Source organism: Mesoplodon mirus, assembly GCF_964341445.2.
Source record: "Mesoplodon mirus genome assembly, chromosome: 3".
Lineage (NCBI taxonomy): Eukaryota > Metazoa > Chordata > Mammalia > Artiodactyla > Ziphiidae > Mesoplodon > Mesoplodon mirus.
In genome coordinates, this window is record NC_138978.1 from 18194338 (window position 1) to 18208105 (window position 13768).

A 13768-nucleotide genomic window follows, 5' to 3' on the forward strand; every position below is an offset into this window, starting at 1 on the left:
GACCTGGTGATCACCAGGTGGATCCTGCACACATTATGGTTTGAGATGTGCTGGTTCAGGGGATCTTTAACCCTGAGAATGGTTTGCTAGACAGTTTTTGGACCAGTCAGGTTCTCAGGATACATCTGCCTGCACACAAAGCATCCGAGCCTGGGAGTCAGGCAGGCATAAATTTGAACCCCTGCTTCACCACTTACCAGTCCTTGTACAAGTTACTTCACCTCTCTGAGCCTATTATTCCACATGGAAAGTGGGAGTAATGATGCCTGCTTCATAGGGTGTCTTGTGTGTTAGGATAATGTACACAGAATGCCCAGCACTCGGCAGGTGGTCGGTTGGTGGTCCCTGCTGTTATAGCTCCTGGCCATCCAGCCCCCTGGCCTCTGGCTGAAGGCAAGGGCTATTTGTTCCCACTGTTCTGACAGCGTCCTCCTCCTCTTCAGCCCTGGCCCAGATCCCACAGCCTGACTTTGGTTCCCCAACTCCTGGCTCTGGATGCTGGGTAGGGCTCCCACCCCAGCTCCCAGGCGGCTGCACTGCGTCTCCTGGAGCCAAAGGGATAGCTGGTGGCTTCCGCTCAGCACCAGGAATGGTGTTCCTCTACCCTGGACTTCCTTGGGCCTAGAAGGGAATCAGCTGATGGGGACAGGACAAGCCCTTGCCCACCTCCTTCTGGCCTTCCCTGGGGTCAGTGAGGGAAGTGGGAGTGGTGGCCATTGGGTCAGCAGAGGTGTAGAGCTGTCCCTGGTGTGGGCTGGTGCCCTCGGGCAGGCAGGTGGACCCTGGCACAGGGGCCTGCTTTTTTCTGAGGGGGGAACTCTTGGTTCTCAAAGTTTACCTGCTTTAGGTTTCTTTTAAGTCAGAGGTTTTTCTTACCCTGCTTCCCACCTCCAAGTTCCATCAACCCAAACTCCCGGGGGCCTCCACGGGCGGCCTGGAGCTCTTCTTGGTGCTGAGTAGACTCAATCCTGGCCATGCCGCTGGCTGTAGAGGGGCCATGGTGCTTATTGGGGCTCCCCCTCTACCCCCAGGCCTGCCCCAGTGGACTCTCAATAAACACTAAGCTGAGGCGGTGACCATGGTGTGAACTGAATTCGCTTGAGGGGCCACTCGGGCTGGAGAAGCAGCTGGTGAAGTGGGAAGAGACTCTGGGTGCAGGTGTCCTGGGGTTTGGTCCAGACTCTGCCCTGAATTTGCTTTGGGACCTCAGCAACGTCATTTCCTCTCTCGGGGCCTCAGTTTTCCATGGGTGACATGAGCTGTTTGGATTAACAGCAGTAGGAGTTCTGTAAATATTTTTTGAAAGAAATACACGTACCCCTGAGGACCAATTTGGCTCCAACACGCTAATTCCCCTGCCTCTCCCCACTCCTCGCTGCCTACCCTGAGCTTGTCAATATTTTCTCTGCCTGGGCTTTGGTTTCCCCATCTGCACGATGCAGGGGGGGATTATCTCTGGCCTGCTCATTCAGAGACAGTGGGAGGACCAAAGGGGATGGTTCCAGGGATGCAGATACAGTGGCTAAGAGCTTGGGCTCTAGAGGCCGACTGACTGGAGTTTGAGACGGACCATCTGTGTGATCTTGGGCAGCTTACCTAACCTCTCTGGGCCTGCAAGTGAAAAGGAAGATAATAATAGTACCTACCTCATAGGGCTGTTGTGAGCGTCAACTGAGACAATCCATGTAAGCACCCTGGACACAGGAAATACCTAATAAATGGTAGCTGTTGTTATTGTTTATTATTAGAATCATCACACCTCTGTTTCTGCTATAGGAAACCCTTTCCCCATCTAATTCATTCTCGTCCCATGCCCAGTCCCAGGCCACACTGCCTGCTGATCCAGCATTTTCTCACCGCGTTCTATAACACTTTTTCACCACGTTCTGTAATTGTTCTGTAACAGTTATATCTGGGGCCACTACGTGGCCTACCTTTGGGGCACCCTTCACATCACGTCTTTCTGATGCTGTCCCTGTAGTTGTGTGGTGTACAGCCTGTACAGCTGCATGTGGCAGATCTCATCGGATCTCCCAAGAGCAGAGAGAATAAGCTGCCTGCCCCACTTGTACCTGCTCTGTAGGTGTGGCAGTGGTGCCCATGGGCTGGCAGGCAGCCCTGGAGAATGGGTTGGCAGACAGCAGCCTTTTGAGGCTGGGGAGCGTGGCTGGGTGGGAGCCTCAGGCTCCACAGAGCTCCTGAGCCACCTGATGGGCAACCAGACCCTACAGCTCTGACCCGAAGCACAGGAAGCCCATGGCTGGTCTAGTCCTGGGGCTCTATACTGTGCTTGGTTGACTCTGCAGAGCTCTAGGCTTGCTTCCTTGGGGAGGGGACGGTGTCTTCTTACAATCCTCCTCCTTCCAGTACCAATGTCTTCAATTTAGGAAAGACAGTGGTAGAAATTCTGCATCTCCAGAGCTCATGTGAGGGACCCGGTGGAGTGGGGTAAGAGAGCACTGCATATAGAAATCTGGGAGAATGACTCTTCCGGGGTCAGTCCAGCCCTGGGCAGGACCCCTGTGTCTCGCTGGCACAGTCGGGGCAGCCCAGTGGGTTGGGGCCCATGCCATGGCTGCAGACAGGGGGGCTCTCAGCAGGGCTGGCAGCAGCAGGAAGAGAGGCCCCTTCAGACTGGTCCAGTCCCACTGGCACTTGGGCTTGGCTGGGGTCAAGAGATGTGGCTGCTTTGGGGGTGTCTCCCAAGGGGGATGTGGGACCTTGGGTTTGCCCATCCTGGTTGGTGGTCTTATCTGATGAGGAGGGGGCTGCTGCCTGGCGAGGCTCCTCTCGGGGCAGGCTGCCTGGGGCCAGCAAGAGCCCCTTCTCATCCCAGGTTGGCTTGGTGTGGATGCCCACGGCCTTCAGGATGATGTCCATCTGCCTGGCGTAGTCCAAGTGGCCGCTGACCTGCAGGAGGACAGTGAGTGAGGACCACGGGTGGTGGGCAGAGCCCAGTCCTCCCCAGGGCTCCTGGGCCTCTCCCTCGGCATCTTCACCAACCAGTCACCAATGCCATGACTCCAACCCTCAATGATTCTCAAGTCCAGAGTGGGTGGGAAGCCTCTGGGTTCAAGGCTGCTCTGAAATTTATTAAATAAAGACGAAGGAAGCTTCTCTACAGAATCTGGGTCCTCTGGGGGCAGGAAAGATCCTCCTGATACAGTTGGAGTGGAAGTTCCCGTTCTCTGCCTGCTGCTTTAGGTTACAGTGGAAGGGCTCTGTGGATCACCAGCTGTGGGACCTCGGACAAGCCCCTGTATGCCTCTGACCTCCATTTGCCTCAGCTGTAAAATGGGGACAGTAAAAGTAGTTACATCAGAGGGTTGCTGTGAGGGTTCCTCCAGGAAAAAGCCCCCAAATCTAAACTAGAACTATGGCTAGAAAGATTGCCAGGTACTTTCTACGATTCACTCTCCCCCTTTCCCTTAGTCACAGGAACTCCAATTTATAGCTGGGTACATTCTCCAGCCTCTCTGTTGCTAAGTGCACTATGGTGATGAGTTCTGGACGATGAGATGAAGCAGCAGTGTTATGCGGCGCTCCTTGGAATTCTCTTTAAAAGGGGGAGTGCTTCGCCTTTCCCATTTCCTCTTTCTTGCTGGCTGGAATTCAGACAGGATGGCCAGAGCTGTGGCAGCCACCATGAGCCATGAGTTGGCTCACTAAGGATGGCAGAGTAGCAAGACAGGGAATTTTAGCCCCTGAAGGCTATGGAGCCACCAGCCCTGAACTGCCTCTTCTGGCCTTTGCCTATGGGACAGCATCACCTCTTGTGTGTTTAAGCTGCTTCATCTGGGCCTTTATTATGGACGGAATCTTCACTAACAAGGGTCAAGAACTCAGAAGTGCCTACCCGCTTCTTGAGAGAAGAGAGACTCCCCTATTTTTGTGTTGGCATATATCAGTGACTGAAAAATAGGGGTGTGATTGGAGTGCCCGATGCCTAACTGTGAAAATGGACAATGGTCGACACACAGTAGGTCCTTAATACATTGTAGGAAATGAGTTTACTGAATATACTCCTTTGACAGGTACTGGCTGCTAATTGGAGATGAAGAAATTGAGGCAGAGAGGTAAAGTGACCTGCTCAAGGTCAGCCAGGTGTCAGAGCTGGGGTCTGAATCCAGGCCTGTTCACTTCATAGAAAATCAGGTGTGTGGTGGGGAAGACTTTAAAAATCATTTTCATTTTACAGATGAAAAAGAGAAACCCAGAGAGGGGTGGTGGTTTGCTTAACGACACACAGCACGTGAAAAGCACAGCCATGTGCTGTGCTTGAGATGCTGAGAGCAGAGGCTGCTTCGCTCAAATCTCCTCCCTGAGATGGGGCCTTGCGTTCTCCCCAGCCAGCCTAGGGTGCCTGCTTTAGTGCCAAAGGCAAGCACAAGACAGAACAGTCCTTCAAGGCTGAAGAGGAAGGTTTTTGTCTAAAAAGGAGAGAGGAAAGCACTGGGGAGGCTTGTGCTGGGGAGCTTAGGAAGCAACACAAAGGCTCGGCTGGTAACACCTGCATTTCCATCCGAATCACAAATCACACGGGGTTATTCCAATGACTTTGCAAGAACACAAAAGACAATTCCCTGTACAGTTTTGTTATTTTCTCATAACCTGCTTACTTCTTGTTCTTTTCTTTACAACCACTTTTAAAGAGTGTTCAGTGAAAACACACACATGTATACACACAGAAGAGGCTTTTCAGATCCCTGGGCTCAGGGTGGAGGTCAAGGTAGGGCAGCATCTTTCCATAGCGGGTGGACATTAGTGGCTGCATGGCGCTAGAAAGAACCTAAGTTTGGAATCAGAGACGTGGGGCTTCCAGACTTGGCTGTGTCTCTCTCTAGTAACTGGGTGAGTCTGTACAATGTCCTGAAACCCAGCTTCCCATCTGTAAAATGAGGATCATGACATGTCATACCTTGAATGTCTGCTCTGAGAGCTCCAAGGGCCTGGGACTTTGTGGGAACTATTCTGTTCCACATATGACCCCAAACACTTTTATAGGGACATTACACAATTAGGGTTAGTGATACCCATAGCATGGGGTTGGTGGGAAGAAATAATACAAACCACAAGGCACAGCACCTGGTACACAGTAGGTGCTCCATAAATGAGCTCCTTTTAATTTAATTTTCTTGGAAGGAGGGATAGAAGGTAGGGAGTGAGCTAGGCAGATCCATTTGGGAGCCCAAAATGGCTGCTGAAGCTCTAGCCATCACATCTTAATTTCGGGCCAGCAGAAACCTAGACCCACAGGGACAAACAAGGATGGCCTCCCTATACCTTTTTAATGTTGGTGAAGGGCTGGTACTAGGGCTGGGTGGAGGCAGGCAAAATAGGAAGGGAGGGAGGTGTTTATGGCTACTGGCTATAGCTGATTCCAGATGGAAATTCCACTGTGCAGCTGCCCTAGAATGCACAGCTCTGGACCTTCTTGGCTACAAGTTGGTCCAGGTCTCAGCCAACCCTAGTCCCTGATCTGCCATTCTGCAAAGACCCAGAGGCAGAACTGGCTGGCAGAGTTCCAATTTTACAGGTAGCCAGAGGGATGGGAGAGCAGGAGTGAGGTGGATGGGAAAAGAATCCCTTCTGAGCAGTGGAACATTCTGGCGTGGCTGAAGTTGGATAAAGATTTCAGCCCAAGACCATCTCCTGGCTGTCTAGATTGAAATCTGCCACCTGTCCGGATATGCTGGATGTCCCTGGTGCCGAGAAGCCTAGAAGCCTCCCTGACCTTTCCATGCTGGTTACGGACCCTTCCTGGGGCTCCCCTGCAACAGCACTCACTACACACCATCGTCTTCATCTGCTTGCATCTGTCTGTGTTCTGATAGACCGTGTGAGCTGAGGAAGTGCACCCCTCTAACTCACCTCTACTCCCCACATACAGCCCTGTGCACCGTGGGTGCTCAGGGTAACCAGATCCACACAGGATGAATGGGCCTCAGTGCTTCTGGTTTCCTGCCTTGCGAGACACCTTGACTTACCCAAACCAAAGCTGCTGCCAGCTGTCTCTGCCTGGTCAACAATTTCCAAGCCTATCAGGTCCCCTGGGGTTCCTTTACCTCTTGGGCCTCAGTTTCCTCCTCTGTAAAATGGGGCTAATAAAGATACGTACACCATACACCATGTGGGCTGGTTGTGAGGATTCAACGAGATAATACACGCCACAGGCTTACTGGCCTAGAGTTGGAGGTCACTGACTGGAAGCCACAGAGATGCGTGAATGCAGACAGTGTGAATGCACTGGTTAAGAGCCCAGGCTCTGAGGTAGGTTCCCTAGTTCATCTGGCTCTGCCACTCACATGCAGTGTCCCTTCCTGCGGCCTCAGTTTCTGTACCTGTACAGTGGGGTTATTATCCCTACTTCATGGGACAGCTATGGGGATCAAGTGACATAAGGTCTGTAAACCATGCAGAGCAGTGTCTGGCACGCTGGCTCTTGTTGTTATTAATGTTACTATTACTGAATGTCTATTGTGTGCCAAGCCCTGTGCTAAGCTCTAGAAGCCAGCTGGCGTTCTTTTGGGACACCAAGACTCCAGAGACCCTGGGCTGGGTCTCTGCCCCCACAAGAAACCTTGTGACATGGCCCCCCGGGGTGGCAGAAACCCCCACCCGCTGCAACCCAGTCCCCACACAGGAGAGCCTGAAAGGCAGGCAGGCAGCCTGGCCTTTGTCTGCTCCATTCACCAGAGATGCCCTCTGCCTGCGACAGGGCCTGCCCCTGGCTCACTCCTGCTTAGGCTTGTCCTGAGATCAGGAGCCACTGCAGACCACGTCTGTGTCCGGTGGCTGATGCTGGCATGAGGCTCAGAGGGCTCTGCCCACGTCAGCCCGGCAGGGAGAAGGAAATTCTCCTGTAGAAGGTCCTATAGGTTTCTGCTCTGAGCACAGGGCAGCCAGTGCTTTGCAACAGCAGTCATGAGGACTCTTTTGCCAGCAACCTCTTTTCCAGCAAGAATTTTCAAGGAAAAGAGGAGGGCAATGCTAATTACCTCTAATTACCCAGAAGAGGAAAGCACTGCTTTTTGTGATGTGCTCCTAATGCGATAAAGAGCTATTGTTAGGCCCGAGCTGGGAAGCTGCCATGAAGGCAGTCTGAGGGGGGAGAGGAGTCTCTGAAGCTGTGGTCCCAGAGGTAGAACTGAAGGTGGACACAGGGGCAGGAGACGCGGGAACCAGCATTAAACGAGGGCCTACTGTGCACCAACCATCTCGCATGTGCCCTGGAAGATAGGCGATATCTCGTTTCTAGGATGAGGAAACCGAGGCACAGAGAGGTTCAGTCACTGGCCTAAGGTCACACAGCCAGTATACCAGTGGCAGAGCCCGGATTCTAAGCCAGGCCTCTCCGGCACCAAAGGCTGTGCTCTTCCCACTGTATCCCATTCAGGGGCTTCCCAGGGCAGAAACTATCTTTCAGGGGCTTTGTAGCATTTAAAGGAAATTTTCATTTGAAAGGAACGTTCAGCCATTCCTTTTCACATTTGATTCTTGTGGCAGAGGAAGACCCCTGGAGTGGTGAGGCATCAGGTCACTTCTCCCCTTCACCCCATCAGGGTACAGGGACCCTCAAACAGGACAGAGACCCCTGGACATGGGCCAGGAGGCATCACTGAGTCCTGCTGTTTCCTGGTCTTGCTACCCAGCTTTCCTCACTCCCACAGGGAGGTGTACAGCACAGGCTCTGGACCTGGTTTCAGAGACCAGATCTATGACTCTCTGGCTACACTGAATCTATTCTCTCAAGCCTCAGCCTCAAGTCTATCAGGGATAAAGATGATCTAAAGAGATGGCTCTAGGGGTTGAAGTTCATGTCTGTCCTGGGAAGACTGCCTCTTGAATTAGGAGTGATAAGTTTCATGGGTGGATGAGTCTAGAAACTCTTCTTATTCTTGGACCAATACCAGCCCCCAAAGCTGCCGGTCAGGATGGCACGGGATTGCTTCACTCGTGTGGTCTGGTGGGTCATGACTTGTGAGCTAGGGCCCTGGGAGTCTGGGGGAGTGAAGATATAAGCCAGGACAAGTTGGCCCCAGTGACATGGTGGCAGGCTGGGTGGGAGGCCCAGGGGACCTCGGGGCAAGGTCATGGCCCACGAGCTTCAGTGGCAGCAGTGCCTGATGACGTTCTGGTTGTAAGTTTTGTGCTAGGATCCCCCTGTGCTCTCTTCAACCCTCAGTCAACTTTCAATAAGCATGCCACCCAGCATCAGCTGTGCTGGTGGGGGGGGGGTCAGGGTGCCCGGCTTCCCCTACCACGAGGTGCAGTGTGTGTGTGTGCACGCGTGCGTGTGTGTGTGTCATTGGGCCAGGCTGCTGTTGAAGCTGAAGGGAGAAGCCAGGGTCCTCCGGGGTGCCCCTCCCCAGGGGAGTTTTCAGATGCCCAGGGAGGGGCCTGGACTGTCTGCTTTCAGGCAGGATGGTGCGGCTGGCTCAAATTACTTATGTGGTACCTGGGGAAACTGGGTTACGCTCAGGAAATGCTTGGTACTTGATAAATGGCAGCTGGCAATGTAATAATTGGAAAACAAAGTTTCTGTTCTCGTGACTCTTGCAACACGGGAACTTTCATGGGCTGAGTTTGCTTGGGGACATAACTGCAGCTCACTATCCTCACCCCCCTGGCAGCTGGCACCTCTCCCACTGGTTCTCACATCTACCCAACCGGGGGCGATGCCCACTGGCTTCAGTCCTGCTGGGCTTGAGTCCTGCTCAGCCACGTTCCTGCTCTGTGACCCTGGGCAAGTCCCTTAGCCTCTCAAAGCCTCAGTGTCCTCATCTGTACAGTGGGGATACGGATACTGCAAAAGGTTTAGGGCAGAGCTGGGCATCAAGTGAGTGTCCACACATGAAGCTATTATTAACTCCCTATGACAGACATGTGGTGGGTGGACGAGGTTCCTTCAAGCCCAAAAGATGGCTCTAGAAACTCAAATTAGGTTTGTGTAGCTGCTGGGGTGGGCTCCCTCTCATTCCATTCCCAGCAAGAATTCTTTTCATTTTCTGCCCTGCCTAGTCTGAGATGTGTAAGAATCCTTGTGGAGTATGTTTAAAATGCAGACTTTCAGGCTCCACTTCCTAGAGACTGATTTAGGAGGTCTGGGCAGTGCGGCTCTGGGATCTGCATTTTCAATAAACTCTCCAGATGATTCCAAGGTGGGGGACCTTCGAACACACTTTCCCTGCTCTGTATTCCACGGTTTCACAGCCTGGAAATTGGGTGCTTCTGCTCTGGTCCAGCCAGAATGCCTCCACTTGTGTCCTCTGGTTGTTTTGGTTACTTCCAGGAGAAATAGACTGTCCTGACTAGTCATGTCGGCTGGGGGAGCGAGCAGGGGCAGTGGGAGGAGGAGTGGGGGAGGCGTAGTGGGAGGGCAGTAACACAGGAGCAAGAGCATGGGCTCTGGAGGTTCAAATCCAGGCTATTAGTTGCTAGTTGTGTGATGGGAACTTTTCTAAGTCTCAGTTTCCTAATCTGTGAAATGGGGATAATAGTGCCCACCCCAGAGGCCTGGGGACAATGCCCCAGCACAAGGATGGTGCCGTGAACAGGAGTTACCTCTTCCCAAGTGAATTCTCATGATCTCCCTCCTCTGGGGTGGACTGAGCCCGGGCCAGTGTCCCTGGGACCTCGGTTGCTGGGCTGGAGTAACGAAGTGCCCACCCCTCCAGCCCCAGGAGGGACAGGTGATACTCACCATGGAGGACAGGTCCACGTTCTCCACCCTCTTGTCCTGCAGCAGCACGGGCTGTAGGCCGGCCACTCGAAGCTTCACGGAGGACGTGCGGTACACGAAGCTCAAGAGCCAGTCCCCACTGTGGGCAGAGAGGACGAGAGAGAAGGGGCGGACGTCAGCCTCAGGAGGGCCCTGCCTGGCCCCAGGGGAGCCTGGTGGGATGGGAGCTTCTGTGGGAAACCAGGGCCCCGCTGCACCCGTGTATGATGGTGGGAGCTGCAGCCACTGGCATTTCGGGAGTGTTGCCCAGGGCATGGCAGCTCCAGGGAGGCTGCTTTGTTTCCTGCTGGGCCCCCAGAGCAGAGAACAGCAGCTGGCCTGGCGGGCAATAGACCAAAATCTGTTGAGTGAGTGAATGAGGAAGCTGGATGCAGTTCTCCACAGGCTGCATGTGGCTGGGTGAGCTGCTCTCAGCTGCGGAGGGTTTCCAGTTCCCAGGGTGGGGGGTGGAGGCTGGTCCAGGGCTCCCTGGGAGACGAAAGAAAGGCAGCAGGGCATCTGCCTGGGGGAGAGGACCACGGGGAGCTGGGGCCACCATGCTCCGTGGCTTGGAACTCTGGGTCTGGGCCCCCATCTGTCTTTGAGCCGGAGGGACCAGCTGTGCCTTCTGAGACAGGCCTGGCCCAGCCTGCAGCTCTCCCTGCCCTCGGCCACCTAGGAGGGGAGCACAGCCCCCCGGGGCAGGTCACAGCCCTGGAACGCTCCTCCACTCTAATGGCTGCTGTGAACACCACGCCCTGCCCCCTGCCCCCCATCCAGACATAAACCCTACACTCTGGCAAGAAGATAACCCCGGACACTCTGTGGCCCGATTCTTCAGGTACCCCGAGCACCGTCCACGGGAGATGTGGTCTGCGGGGTCCACGGGACAGCCTTGCCCCTCGAACCCCTGTGCCCTGTCCGGGGTGAAGCTGGGCTCCTCCCTCAGCAAGTCCATGCATGTGGATGCCTCTGTTCCCCCTCTGCCTCCAGGGCTCAGACCCCACTTAGCACACTGGGCGTCTTTTGTTTAGACTGAGTCCAACTCCGGTTGCAGGGCCATTGGAGCCCATCGTTTTGTGCGCTTGTGTGAAAGAAGGGCCCTCCCTCCCCGCCGTGTGCGGGGAATGGGCTGAGGGTCAGGAGTCCCCAGCCTGCCCACGTGACCCTCTGTGCCCACAGGCGAGGCCCCAAAGCTCTCTGGGACCCAGGGTGTCGTGGGCTCTCCAGGCCTGACCCTCTGGGATCTCTGGCCACATGGGTGCCTGTGTGGTTACCACCCTGGAAGCCTCTAGAAGGCTGGGGTCCAGAGTTGAGGGGCTCTCAACAGACCTTCCTGCTGTGCCCCACCCTGAGCTCATCAGTCTGTGACTCCTTCTCTGAATCATCCACCAGGTCCCTCGAGCAGAAGCCAGCAAAGCCATGTCCTAGGCCTCCCTTCCCGCCATGGCCAACTTATCACGGAATCCTGCAGATTTGTACTAACTGCCCCTACTCCCGACTCCCCTAAAGCCCACCCCTTCTGCTGCAGCCCTGAGATCAGGCAACTCCCCGCCCAGCCCCCCACGGACAAAAGGAACGGCCTCCTCACTCCTGGCCTCACCTCTCTCGAGCCACTGGGGTCTTCTTTCAACTCTCATCTGACCATGGCCCTCTCCTCTCAGAAGCCAACGTTGACTCTCCACTACCCACGGGCCTTCTCTTCTAGAAAATTCCCTAACTGCCAGAGAGCAATGTTTGCACGTTGCAATGGTTATCCTAATATTGAAGGCCCAAGAAACACTGTCCCTCAGAATGACAGCTAAGGGGAGAAGAAAGGAGACTGACTCAAGTGGTTTTACTAACGAATGGTGAGGCTTACATGCATCTAATACGGGGTGTGAGGGAGGCCCCTGTACGGTCCTGACATAGAAAGCAAAGGAGCAAAGTCAGGATTGTTCCCTCCCAACGATCCATCTTAACCATGACAACACGTTACTTACAATGTTAAATGCACTTATTCATACACATGTAGGGGCAGGACAGGAACACGTGTTAGAAGGTTCCACATATTCAAAACTGTGCTAAGCAAACCACAGGGCCTTTGCTGGCATCCCAGACCCTCTGCACCCAGCATCTGCCTCTTTTGCCTGGGGTGGGCCACGAGCCCACCCTCGGGACCACACAGAGCCAGTCCCACCCTGTCAGTTACCAGCTGTGTGACCTTGGGCAAGTTGCTTGACCCCTCTGAGCCTCAGTCTCCTTGCTGTAACTTACCTTTCAGGGCAGGCAGGAGCATGCACAGAGATGGCACATCGTGTATCCAGCGCTCACACACGTGAGCGCTCAGGAGGCACTGGGTTCGATAATACCTCCCGCTCTGGGCCTCCGTGGGCAGTGTGGCCTCTCTCTTGCTAGGCCTACTCTTCCAGGCTCTGATGGGCTCCTATCCATCTTTTCAAAATTCAGCTTGCATGTCACCTCTCCAGGGAGTGCCCCTGAGGCCTTCCACTTGATAGTATTCATCCTTTGTCCCTCATGTGACTGGTGCATGCTCCTTTTGTGACCTTTGTTACATGTCCTCCGTGTGTCCGCTCCTGGGTCTCCTCTTTTTCTGGGCAGAGAGCTTGTTGAGGGCAGGACTGTACCTTAGTGCTGCATCCTGTATCCTGAGCAGAATCAGGAACTCCCTTGGGGGTGGGAGGTGGGTGCAGTGCCCAGCAAGCCAGGCGTCGATGGCCCTCCAGGCCAGGCGGATGCATACAACTGAACCTTGATTCACACTGCATGACCTGTTGAAGGGTGTGCTGTGGCTGCTCACAGGCCTGGGACCACTTGTGGGTAGGGGCCTTCTCTGCTCCTTCTACCATTATCCCCGCCCCACACGGTACTGGAGCAGAGACCACACAGGGAGTCCCCCGGGGGCTCAGAACAAAACCCTTTCATTGCAGATATCCCAACTATCAGGGAGACAGTCTCACCTGAGTTCACATCCTGGCTCTGCTGTGTGACCTTGGTGAGGCACTTGACCCTCTCTGAGCTTCAGTTTCCTCACAGTATAATAGGGAGCAGCACCACTCGCCCGGCTGGCTTCCAGGGGGTTCGTGAAAGCCCAAGCAAGTTAACAAACTTGCAAACAGCTTTATTAATGTACATTATAAATTTATAAACGTATATAGTTTGGGAGTGTTGGCCTGAAGCTCCCCCAAGCCCCTCATTCCACTCCCAGTCTTTAAGTAGGTTTACAGCAACTAAAACACCCTTGGGGGCCAAGAATATGAATTCCTGGTCGGTGCTTAATTTAATCAAGAAATTACAGTTATTGTTTTGGTCTGTGCATTCCTTCCCTCTTCTCTCCTTCCTCCTCCTCTCCCCCTCCTCCTTTTTCTCTCTGGAGAGATGGCTCAGGATCTCACAAAATAATAGAAAACCAAACTTATTAGCCTCAGGTTCTCAACAGAACAGATGGGTTTAATAAGATTTTGCTGCTTTCATACTGCACACATGCAATTTTAATTCTTTCCCTTTGCTGTTTATGAAAGCATCAAAAAAATCGTGTGCTGTGAACAGGCCCAGTAATAATTATAACCGCTATAGCTTATTGGGCACGTATAAAGTACCAGCCTTCATCTTACATAATCTCTCTTTTTTTTTTTTTTTTTTGCGGTACGCGGGCCTCTCACTGTTGTGGCCTCTCCCATTGCAGGCCCAGCCGCTCCGCGGTATGTGGGATCTGCCCGGACCGGGGCACGAACCCGTGTCCCCTGCATCGGCAGGCGGACTCTCAACCACTGTGCCAACAGGGAAGCCCCTATAATCTCATTTAATCTCCCCAGAACCCCTGTGCAGGAGGGACTGTTATTCCCATCTTATAGGTAGGAATACTGAGCTTCAGATTTGTTTTTCCAAAGCCACCTGAGTGGTAAATGGTGGAGCCAAGATTTTAACTGAGGACTGTCTGACATCAATGTAGTGGCCATTCCTTCTCTTTTCTTGTTTTTAATTAATTAACTAATTTATTTTAAAAGATTTTTATTGGAGCAGAGTTGATTTACAATTTGTGTTAGT

At 53.5% G+C, this 13768-nt stretch overlaps 1 protein-coding gene across 12 annotated transcripts in view; it reads right to left on the reverse strand.

Moving 5' to 3' along the window:
* Positions 1–1730: 1730 nt before the first annotated feature.
* Positions 1731–13768, reverse strand: part of TMCO4 (transmembrane and coiled-coil domains 4) — a 98728-nt gene continuing 86690 nt past the window's right edge. For 7 of the 12 annotated variants that reach the window (XM_082614829.1, XM_082614828.1, XM_082614831.1 and 4 more), the window contains 2 exons: positions 9704–9821; positions 1731–2910 (listed from right to left, as the gene is read on the reverse strand). In XM_082614829.1, the coding sequence (XP_082470955.1) occupies positions 2497–2910; positions 9704–9821 (532 nt within the window). In that variant the 3' untranslated portion in view covers positions 1731–2496. Of the gene's footprint in view, positions 2911–2941; positions 3288–9703; positions 9822–13768 lie in introns of those variants that run through there. The other 5 variants (XM_082614822.1, XM_082614834.1, XR_014293486.1 and 2 more) reach the window with 4 other exon arrangements.